Genomic DNA, 12,246 nt, shown 5'->3' with positions numbered 1-12,246 from the left:
TGGCTGGGAAAATTCTGGAAGTACTTCTTATTGGAAAATATTTCAAGTAATGTGAAACAACAGATCATATTTTCTTGTGACATGACCCACTTGTAAGATGAAGTATGGATAGTCCCTCTCCTGCCATCATTAAAAAGGTTTCAGCAGTGGAAGGCAGGTGTTACAGAAGATACCAACAGCCTTTTGAGAGGGGAACCTGCAAGCGAGAAAACAAGATACAACTGAAAACTTACTGGTTTAAAAGAGAATTGTCAGTGGTCTCAATTTACTTCTCAGTCCAAGAAGAGATTCTGTAACTATCACGGTGAGTGTTTTAGGGCAGCCTTTGTCTTCATCTGTCTATACAAGAACAGATAGAGAGAATCTTAGTCTCTCAGGCTGAGAATATCATGGCTTTGGTGAGACCTATATAGGCTGTGAACAGTCGTATTTAATAAAATAAATCCTTTAATCAGAATTTTTAAGGAGGCAAAATTAAGGCCTATTACATTGATGGAAATTTTGCCACTGGTTCTGACAAGACCAAAGTCACACTCATGGCCTTACAGTAGGTGGAATCACATAGGACCTGAAGCATTCACTGGGCTACTGGACTCTTTAGGACTCTCCAGTTATTAAACTTGTGAACAGCTACACTGATGGCAAAGGTAATTTCTTACTCTTAGCAGCTGAAGTTACATAATGTCAAGATTTCCATGCCTCTCACTTGCTTTCCATTGAAAAATATACCCTGAGTTATTTTCATGCCCTTTTAGTGCTGCCATTATTAAACTTTGCAGAACAGGTTTTAGTATACTCCCAATAATTTTATGCAAATTAATACTGTAGAAGCCTGAACGCAATTCACATTTTAAAAGGACTCTTCATATAGCTGGTGCAATGAGTTCAGTCATAGGTTTCCACTATATAGGGCCCAGAATCAAATTTATACTAAGTCAATGGAAAGTGGCCTTGAAGTAAGCATGAATTTATTCGCACCTCACCTTGCTGCAAATGACACTCAGGCCTACATATGTTTGGATGTGATCATCGTACGCAGCACTGTGTTCATCGTTGCACTGAAGACTACAGCATTTGAAATACAAATTCATTAAAAAAATGCTGGTCCTTGAATTTTGCTTCCATCCAGGTGGAACTGCCAGGAAGCACTGGAGGCTTGAGGTATTAAAGACATAGTTCAAATAAAATTGAATAGTGTATGTTAAGTAGAGACAGTGCCAGGACATGGAAAGCCTTATGATCGCTGTAGAGCATTTCAAACAGCTGAGAATATTGCTTGCTATTTATATCATCAGGTAGAATCTGAAAGCAAATAGTAAAAAAAATAAACCTAAGTTTTCATTCATTTGAAAAGCATATGCACTGTATATATTTGAACACCACGGGTCAAATTTAGAAGTTGAAAGAAGGCATAGTAAATTTTATTGTAATACTGTATATGTTGAATATAAAGAGTAATAGACCAACAGACTGAGAGAAAACAATATTTAAAATGGTGTGGAGCAGATAGATTGACTTCTATTTCAAGGCATCCTACTAATTGCTTTTCCTGCTAAATTCTTCTATTTTTGCTACATAGAGAAGAAATAAAACAGTACTAGATGCACTGCTGAGTTGAGGATAATTTCTGCAGCAGCCAACAAATTGGCTGTACTTCTGTTTGTTTACGTGGGGGAGTTCTGACACTTTCCATCAGCTGGAAAGTTGAGTTTGTGTGTTTTCCTACCATTGAGCAGCATCAGCTAAGACTTAGCATCTATTTATACCTTAAATTATTCCCATCTTCTTTTTCCAGAATAGTCTGTAAAAGTACAACACAGGTTAGGTGCCCACAAGGTGCATTGGTATATTCGTTTTGCTCCTGCATTTCATTAGTAAGGAATAGCATGGCTATTCTTGGCTGGTGTTTGTGCTACAGCTAAAAGAATGCCTTAGACTAACTTCTCCCAGAAATGGTGACATACCTCAGGCAAAAAATATACCAGGGACAGAATATGAAAGCAAGCCATGCTCCTTAAGTTGTTTCTAACAATATTTTTCTGATTAAGTCATGAAAAAGTAAGGAAAAAACTTGGCTTTGTGAATGAGTCTGTAGGGTGGGGAAACGGAAAAGCGAGTTTGCTGTAATCTGTTGTGTTACCTTGCACTACTTGGGATGGTACAAGAAATCTGATGGCTGGGAAATTATGAATCAACATACTCAAAAAGGAGGTTTACCCTTAAATTTCATTAACTGTTGTTCAGCTCACATATATTTAACAGGGAATTTACAAAAAAGAATGTGTCTAATATCACTAAGGACAGCATTGTCCTTACAACAGTTTAATCTTTCCTTTAAATAATAGTTAATAGGTCTTTATGCTTTAACTCAGTTAGTATCACAGCAAAATACTGTGAAATTGTGAAGATTATGCACAAGTGCACAAAACAAATATCAGCATCATCTGTACCTTTCATTACTTTTTATCTTGAAGGATGTTAATGCTCTTGAAGTATTTGTAAACAACACATATATGTATGTATATATGTATGTATACTGTTTCCTGAAGAATCCATATAGTTAATACTTTATGTGTATGTCCAAACAGAAATAGACTGAGGTAAAAATTGTATGGTTGTTTGAATTTCTGTTACACTGAATCCAGCCTGTTGTAATAATAGGCTCTCAGAACAAAATTCCCCAAATCTCTAAAATCTCTGTTGTATTTCAGAGCGTTGGAGATGTGTCTGACACAGGTTGACCAGCTCCCTTAAGGTCCATATAGTCATGAAGTTTTACAGACGTGAGAAGGGGTCTACAAGGGTTGTACCTGTGGTCCCAAAGAAACAAGGGTGTTCTCTCTCTCTATCACACACTGATAATTCTCATTTTGCCCGTTTTGCTCAAAACCAGAATATGAATTGAATTCAAACCCTACGTCAATCTGTTAAGACTACACCAAAAGTAATTTTATCTATAAAAACATGAGGTCAAGTATGAACAAAGGAGAGTACATCAGATGCCAAGAGGCAGAGACATCCCTGACATCAGACTAAGATAAACAGAAAACAGCCCTCCAACAGGAAACAGCCCTTGTCACACAGCCAACCTGAGCCGAGGGTGTGATGCAACACAATATGAAAGCAATATTGTTTTGTTAAAGTATGTTATGAATTTCAAGTTGCTTTGCTTTTCAGATCTCTAGAGGAGACGTTGATTGGGGCTTGGCTACTACTTCTCCCCAGCCTCAGCTCTTGCTGACGGGGCTCTAGTTTGACCTTTGAGTGACAACCTTGCCAAGGAACAAGAGGGAGAAGGCTGTGAAGACAGCCGTGTCAGCACAGCACTTTGAGGAGGCAGCCTCATCTCAGACACATATTGTAAGAATTAAAAGTTTGGGTGTTTGGGAGAGAGACTTAAAAATGGTATCTTCATATTCTGTGTATTTGCCGTTTCTTATACGTCTTGTGAGTCATATTTGCACAGGTGGGGTGTAAGAAAAGTCTGCTTTTCTCAGTGGAGTAACGAAGTGCACAGTAGAGGGGTAAGGATTTCCATCAGTGATTTTATGAAGATGAATGACATGTCACCGTGGAGAGAACTCACCCGCATTTTAGCTTGGCATAATACAGCTTATAGGACAGAAAAGCATTCATACTACTGTGCCGTGTAATTTCTAGCCAACCATGTTCAAGAAAAAGGAATTCAGACTGAAATAAGTAGAGGGAAAGCCTACAAGGATAATGAGGAACCTAAATTATGGGAGGAAAGGAATTCTCCATCAGCACTAATCTCTGTGATTTTCTTTGGCAGCATTTTCTGGTGGCTAAAAAAGAAAAAAAAAAAATTCCTGGGATTTTCTGAATATTTTAATTTAATGACTTCCATATCAGAAAAGGGGGCCCATGCCAGTCATAGTACTGTGAGGCTGCCATATTCTCATCCTGTGCTCATCCTGTGCTGTATTGTGCGTTTTGAAGGGTTGGGTATTTTTCTAAAGCATCATAAATTTGTCATTGGTTGTCATTGGTTGTTAGAGGGTTATGGTAAGACAACAAGGAAATGCAGAGTGGCTGTGGACTGGGTTTAGCGATCATCTTGTGCTGGAATGTTTAAAACAGTTCATTTCATTAACAGAATTCTTTTAATTAAAGTGAAATTTTTTTGACTATTGTTCTCAACTTCGTGTTTCATTCTTAATTTTTCAGAGAAGGGTTAAAAACTTTACAAATAACATTTTTGTTTCTTTTTTTTTTTTTTTTTCCTCTGGAAAAGGTAAAGTAGAAAGTCAAAAGTAATTGTTTACCATAAATGCATTTCCTGATGTGTTTGCTCTGTGGGCTGCACAGTCTGTTGTCAGGTGAATTCAGAACATGGCGCATTTGAATTTTTATTTCTTTCCATCACATCTACTTGTGTCACTGGTCCCACACAAAATATTTTCTTATCCTTCACATTTATAGCCCTTAAAAATCAGTAGTTACGTCCCACCACTCCATTCCCTCTTTGCTCCCATTTTGCCAAGTTATTCATATTTCTCTACATAAACATAACTTCCTTTAGGAAAAATTATCATCAAAGTTCTTCATTGATTTTAGGCTTTATTCGTGGCTGGCTTTCGGTTGAAACCTTTCTTTTTAGGATGTAGAGCACAGAATACAATCTTATTTGTCTCCCAAGGAGACAGAGCTTCCTCGGGCATTTGTGATGTTCTTCCTCACTATATGTAACATTAACCTGCTAAGCTTCTCTCTCTCTTGCTTTCCTCACTGTATCATATTGCAAATCATCAGCTCTTCACGATTCCTCATGTGTCCCTTCAGCTGTATTACTTGCCAACTTTTTTCCTACTTGTTCATGTTCTGAATTGTTTTTCCTGGGCATATTTAAAGATAGCAGTAGTTTTGAGTTTGTTCCATGAGCTGAGCAATTAAAACACCAAATTTAGCTTTACAAAACCTCGTTATTGTATTGCTTCTTCCTATTTTTTTTTTTGCATTTGTTTGCTTTTTTTTTTTTTCTGTACTTCTGCTAGGAAAAACTGCATTAACTATCTTGAAACAGATAACCAGTTTGGATCTCAGAAAGCCAGTTTGGCATTCTGAGAAAGTTTGACATTCACTGGAAACTGAAATCTAGCTACAAAAGAAAGGTAGTGGCAGCCATTATGAAATTCTTCTAGCTTTTCTTCTTCTACTGCATCTGTAATTTGAAGACCATTTTTGCAAGCATCAAGCATATGCAGAGTATGTTTCTGATTTCTAAGCAGTCCAACATCAAGGTCACTTGATGCAAATGCAGACTTTGCTTGACTAAAAAGCAATGGGAAAGCATTATACAACTTTATCTGTATTTGAAAGTGCAAGTTATTACATAGCTAATCTGCTTCAATGGCAGAGGTAGCCTAGAACACAGGGTAGCAGTGTAGTTTCACAGTGCTGTCGCAATCATCATGCTCTGATGATGGTGCTAACGTGCATTTTTTGTCTTGGCATACTTTATAGATACGGTACATATAGTATGAAGTGGTTTAATAAGTTTGAAACATCCAATACTTCCAAGGGAATTGTTGTGTATCTGCAGCTTTTACAGAAGTAAATTCTAAACTTCAGTCTTTATACCTCGCCATGGTAAGCGACATCAGTAAATTCACACAGTGTTTTCAGTGCTGGAAACAATACAGCCTTAGTGTGTCTGTGCACTCTCCTGGTGCATTCAGAGCCCTGCTTCTGTTGGTGCACGTGAAGAACTCAGTCCTCAGCCGTATCCTGAGTAAATCTGTGAAAACTCTAACAGAAGGGCTTGTGATCAAGAGTGTTGAAACAATCTGTTCTCAGATTATGAAAGCCTGAATACCCTTTACTAAAGTAGAGTGGAGAAGGTGTTTATGAATTGCTATAGAGTTTTCTGTAATCTTCCTGCCTTAACAGTATAAATTTGTATGTGGAGTCATCTAACTTTGAATTTCAGTTTATTCATCTTTAAAAAAAGTATGGTAAGACGTCTCTGGGTGACTTAATTCTTATAAAGCACTTCGAAATTTCCAGGGGTAGTATTGTTTTTCAACTGTGTTTGAGATGTTTGTTCTGCGGCATGTTTAATATCCCCAAACATTCATTTGGGATCACAGGACATCTAGAAGGTAAAATAGAAGAAAGTGCACATCATATGGGATTGCTTCACACCAGGAGTGAAATAGTTTTTTTGTAACTTCTGTACATTCTTTCGTTCTTTTTCTGTCTTGAAATGATTTGGTTTTGTGTATATCGAGCTGTGACAGACAGCGTGCTCATGCAAGAAACAACATGGCATCTCAAAATGAGCAGTTGAAGGAGAAATTCTTACAGATTTTAAAATATAATTTCTTTTTTACAGTGTGTGCAAAGGAAAAACTGAATAGAGGAGTGTGTTTAGAAAAGGGACTGAGCAAAGTGAGATGGCAAGCCTAGAAAGTCCTGTTTTGTGCAAGGAAAGTGTAAGCAAATGCCGGCTGTTTTGTCCGGCGCGTTTTCTTGGAAATCTTCTCAGCACAGCTGTGTTAATAAAGCAGGGTACGCTTCCCTGACCCGAGTTGTTTTGCCTACAGGTTTCTGCATACTGAGTAAAAGAAATTGTGATTAATGTGGCACTCTGTGTCAAGGGTAGACTGTAGATTATCATTAAGTGCATCATTATGTTAGCTTTGAAAAATTTACTAGGTTTCACCTGACAGATAATAGCTTTTCTTTTGCCAACACAACAGAGGAATAATAAACTAATACATGGGATGAACCAGATATATCAAAAGAAGTGTTACTTTTGACAGAGAAACGGCTTTTACTTTTCTTCGCTTTTTTTTTTTTTTTTTTTTTCCAAAGGATTTTAAAGTAAAACTTCCTCACTTATTTTCTTCCCAGCCCTGTGATATGAAATCAAGCCTCCTTTCCACATCCTGGTGCTATCGATACGGGTCAGGGGTGTGTGGCTGCAGAGCCATACTTGGATGCTTTGGTACTTACCATGGGTCAGCGCGATGGCTCGCTTATAAAAAATAATAGATTGCTTCCTGCTTCTGCCAGCTGATTTCATCTCTGGAGTTGCTGTGGGCTGCGAGTTGCGTAACGGGCGTGGAATCCAAACCTTGAGTTCTTTTTGTTGGTGGTTATTGTATTAACCGTTCCTACACCCCCAGTGAGGAAAGAACAGATTATTCAGCAGGAGCAAATGCTTTCCAAAACCTTCTCCACTCAAAAGTCAGAGCGAGCCTTCAGTGACCATCAATTGTGCCACTAAAGCAGAGTGAACCAGCAGGTTAGTTTTGAAGAAGTTTTAGTTTCTGGTAGTGTAGGAGAAATATTTTCTTCAGTGAGTCAGACTTTTGTTATTTTACAGCTGCAGTAGAGAAATCTGAACATGCTCAAGAGGTGTCATGGGCAGGGACAACCTGTCCATTGAGAGCCAAGGTATGTGACCAGCAAAGCCTGGCTGCAGTTAATGGATTCACCTACTTGGAGTCTCTTCTAAACCAAAAAATAAAAAACACAAGATCTTTAAAATGACTCATACTCCTTTCTGACGTTCATATCAGGCTTTTCACTTCCTGCCTGCTCTTCTCCCCCATTTTTTTTCTCTTAGTAAAATGGCATTATATATTACGAGCAAGCAACAAAATGGCACAGCTCTCTCCTGGCTCATTTTAAATGTCTACTTAATCTCAGGTGCCTGAGTTTGTAGCCATGCATAATCAAAACTACTTGATTTCTGAAGTGTTGAGCTCCTCTCATTGACTTCACAGGAGTTAACAGGTCTGAAAACCATGTCACTCTTTCGAATACTGATTGTAAATTGCACCCATTTGTTTGTGAGGTGTTACATCCTCGATATTGTCATTGACCAATCCCTAAAACAAGTAGCATTACCCACTGAAACTTGAAATCATAGCTGCCAAATGTATTTCAGCTCTTTCAGTTGAAGGCATTAATGAAAAATATTAGTCTGTTTTTTTGGCTGGATCTGATCTTCATACTTTCAGTGTCTTTATATAGAAACTGTTTAAACATTTTACAAATATCCTTTGTTTGTGTGGTCAAGACTAATAAATTGTGCAGTGATAAACAGCAATTTGTTGTAAATTTAATTGTTTAATGTTTTGTTCTCTGTTCTCATTGTAATCAAAACAAAAGATTTCCAACTCTTTTTGCAAATCCCAAACCGTTGAAATAACCATTATGCACTAAAAACTTGAGTAGATTCAGTTGTTGCTGTATAGCCTGTTCTGGGCAGAGTCCTGGGCTTGTGGATGTCCTGACTCAAGTTTCAGCTCCAGTTTCCTTTGGAAAAAGTGGCCACTGAGTGTCATAGCAGTTGTGTGAACGTGGATGTCCTGTCTCATGCTTGACATGCTCACATCTAGAAAGTGAATGTCTTTACAGGTAGGATTTTTTTTCTGATTTATAAGTGCAAATGCTGGATGTTAGAATTCAGACTAGTGCCTGAGCTCCCTTCAGAGTTAGTAAATTGGATGTCCTCTTTCTGTGACTGCTCTTAGCTTTTATACCACCATCTTGTTTTAAATAGATTAAAATCTGGATAGAAAGCCAAGAAGTACAGGAATGTGCGTAAGTTCTTAACATAGGTAGTTTGGAGGAAGCCTGTGTTTTGTTCTTCAATATTTGCATGAAGCAGTGATGACATGAAGCAAATCATACTCATTTAGAGATCCTGCTTAACCAAAGCTCCTTGGTCAACATCATTCTTTCGAGGACTCACTTTTCCTTTGAAGTAAGTGCTCTCTCATCTCTCTGTCATGTAGAACTTGCTGTGCAGACCATACGTACCTGAAAATTGATAGCTCTAGACACCAAAGTATATAAACAGTGACAAAAAGGAATAGAATAGTGGGTAATGTTACATTTTTTTGTTGTTAACAAGATCTAAACCACAAAAATTTGTGAGATGCTGCATCGTATTACCATCCCTTGAACTGCTGAGGTCTTAAGGTCTATGTAATGTAAAGGGTTAAAAGTAGATAATGGAAATTGAAGAAGCTGCCTGCTGACAAGACAAAAGAAAAAACACGCCTTATGCCCTGAACTTTAACTGTGAATGTAGGCATTATCCTGGGGGCTGAAATCTTGCACTTTAGTATCATTTTAAGTAAATAACTGGTAAGCAAGTTAAAAAAAAAAAATAAAAAAATTTACAAATATTGTCTATTGTAAAAACAATCAGCAGTGACAATTTCAGTATAATGTAGGAATATATGCACTGTTTTTAGCAGTTTGACCAAAGCACAAAATGGGTAAGTGATACAATCTACATACAGTTCTCAGCAAATCATCATGGGAATGGGGCATGTTTGCCTTCAGTAGGTTCACTGGGTGACTTGTAGAAGTCCCCAGATCCATTCAAGTCTCTGTAAGTAGTGCTTCTGGTTAGCCAGCTCTCTGCCTTCCCAAGTGCTTAACCAATAAATATCCCTAGCCTTTGAATCAGGGGTAATTTGAACCAGGAGATTTGGATTTCTCACCCTAGTTATCTGTAACACTTTTTGTATTTTGATTTATTGCTATCACAAGAAATTTCTATAATTACATGTGAGAAGGATTTCCATAAACAAAGGGGTCATTTGCCTTTACACATTACTTAATGATGTACAGTGTGGCATTCATAGCTGTGAATACCTGGTGCTTTGTAATAGATAATGCTCTCCATCTACAGAATGACCAGTTATATAGTAATTCTGGAAGTTGTAATGTGAATATAATTGTGTGCCATCTATGTGATTTCAGCTGGTGTAAATTGCAACTAGATGAGATCCTCACATTTGACAAGACAAAAATGATTTTAACTGATGTTGAGTGTTTGAATCTTTTTATTTTCCTTCATTTTACCTGTATAATTCTAATTCACTTATTACATATGGCTTTTACAAACATCTGTGTCATTATAATAAAATATGTTAAGTCTGTTGTATCCACAGTGGTATTGCAAAGAAATTGAACTACATCTTTAAGCAATTCAGCAGGCAAATGCACATTTCAAAATCCTGGCTCAGGAATCTAGCTGTAAACTAAGAAATAGCTGATAAGTGTTTGAAAAATATAAATTTTGAATTTCTTTGTTATTGTCTGCCAAAGATTAAAGAAAGAAATTAAATAAAATTACCCTCTACATTACCACCATCTTTTAAATTTGTATGCCATTAAAAATGCAGGAATGTGAGGGCTTTGTAACAGCTTTCTTGGTTTGTCTTTCTTTTGCCTCCAAGGTTTAGCAACTTCCCCCAGTGGTTAGTACAGCACTCCAAGCAACTAATCCTGTATCTATAAACTGTAATGTCAAAGGATTAATGTGTGCCTGGGAACGCAGGTCAAATCTGCTTTAGATCACAAGAGTTTGAGTTCAGCTCCTAGCTGAAATATCACGAAACTACCATATAATTTAGTACAAGTCTTGCATTCCTATACTTCAGCTGCTGGTTGCCTTTAATAAAAAGAGGCCCAGGACTGATTTCCCCGAGAATGTATTTTTCTTTGTCTAAAACCAAAGTAGTATCAGCTGGAAAGTAGAAGGATTTCTTAAAATAGTTCTGTATTCGATATAAATAACACTTTCAAAGTCTGCTTTTAAAGTACTGTAGAAAGTGCAGCACGGCAAGTTACTGCTATTTCCTGAATTACTCCCGTTTGCTGTGTTACAATGCCCAGATTTCATGAGCATCCCATCACAGCATGCCTTGCCTTCTGCCCAGAGAGCTGCTGAGGGCATGGCGCTGCACACAGGTGCAATGGCATGCAGGAGCTGACTCTAATTCGAGAGTAAAGACAAATATTTGAAAATATTTTTTTAAATGCTAATTTAATTTATGTATTATGTCAAATTATATATGCAGTAAGCAGACATGTATAACTGCATCTTTTTCTGTTCATGCTGAGTCTCCAACAAAGCACGGCGATTTATGCCTAATTATCTGCAAATGTAATATCTAGAATCTCTCATGTTTTGCATTCTTGATAATTCTGCAAGGTACAGAAGTTGTGTGTCTTCAAGGCATTTTCCTATATGAATTCTTCTAGTATGTTTATACTTCCAGGGAAAAGTGGCAGGTATTCTTTAATAATATTTGATATTAACATAGAAATATACCGGAGAGTAGGAGTATCAATTTGCTTTTTCTTAGTGTGGGTATGTTTTTTTAATTAATTTCGTTCTGTTTTAAGGCTGCAGTATATTCTGTTATCATCAAATAAGATAACGTATTGGTTTTAAAATACATCTATTTCAATTTGGTATGCAGAAAGCAGTCGTGTGTACCACTGTATGCACCTTAGTGAGGGGGCTGCGTGCTTATTCTTTTGCCCTGACCAGGCATACCTGTGTGGATCTGCAAATCGGAAAACCTGTGTGCTCTCAGACTGTAAAGATACTGTCTTAGCAGCGGAAACTTTTAAATGTGTTTGTTTTACTCGGAGAAAGCAGTTAAAAGAGCCAGGTGCTTTGCTGCCATATCGCTCTGCTCCGGTGTGCTGCCCTCTTGTGGGGCCAGCTCCTGCTGGGCCAGCCCGCTGGGCTCTCCTGCCCAGCACCTTATTTCCCAGCTAAACACATCCCATTCTGACCGGTAGAACCCAGCATGTCATAACCAGCTTCTTGTTTGCCTCATTTTAAAAAAATAATAATCATCTGGGCACGCCACGAAGCCTGCCTACGTGTCTGCACCTGGCAGACCCAAGCAGGCCCCGTTTGCCACTTTGCCTCCTAGGTCGTGCTGTGGTGCTGCGGGACGCTGCTGACAGTGGTTTTCTCTTGGCCCCACAGGTCCTGCGCTCTGTGCTGCTGTTTCCCACCATAGAGCGCATGGCTCAGTCCCCGCAAGGCAAGCTGATGACACCCCTGCTGTGCAAGCTGCGGTACATCCTGTACATGCCCGTCTACCTGCTCTCCTTCTTGCCGGAGGGGGTCAAAGCTTCCCTGGTGCGCTTTGCTCTGCGAGGGATGAAAACCTGTGACGAGTCCTCTATAACAACCTCAGTAAATCTCTTCAGCGTGGATTGCATTGGTGAGTGCATTTTTTTTTTATTGCACCAACTTTTGTATTGTTTGAGTTGTGTAAATGTTGATGTTGTACACAAATGCTCCATACTAAAGCGTGAATCAATTTTTAAGGACAGGTCTAATCTTTCCTCCAATTAAGACCGCAAAAACAAGAAAATCATAAACGATTCAATCAAAAAAAAAAAAATCTTAAGGGGGAAAATAACAAATAAAATACTTTCCTAAAGAAT

The 12,246-nt window shown here is 38.1% G+C and overlaps 1 protein-coding gene across 2 annotated transcripts in view; it reads left to right on the top strand.

The window, feature by feature from the left end:
- LDAH (lipid droplet associated hydrolase) overlaps positions 1–12,246 on the top strand; it is a 117,969-nt gene that overhangs the window by 69,645 nt on the left and 36,078 nt on the right. For both annotated transcript variants that reach the window (XM_032184010.1, XM_032184012.1), the window contains one exon: positions 11,780–12,020. In XM_032184010.1, the coding sequence (XP_032039901.1) occupies positions 11,780–12,020 (241 nt within the window). The remainder of the gene's footprint in view (positions 1–11,779; positions 12,021–12,246) is intronic.

Source organism: Aythya fuligula, chromosome 3, assembly GCF_009819795.1.
Source record: "Aythya fuligula isolate bAytFul2 chromosome 3, bAytFul2.pri, whole genome shotgun sequence".
NCBI lineage: Eukaryota > Metazoa > Chordata > Aves > Anseriformes > Anatidae > Aythya > Aythya fuligula.
Note: the sequence above shows the minus strand (reverse complement) of the source record. Positions and strands in the feature narration are given on the sequence as shown.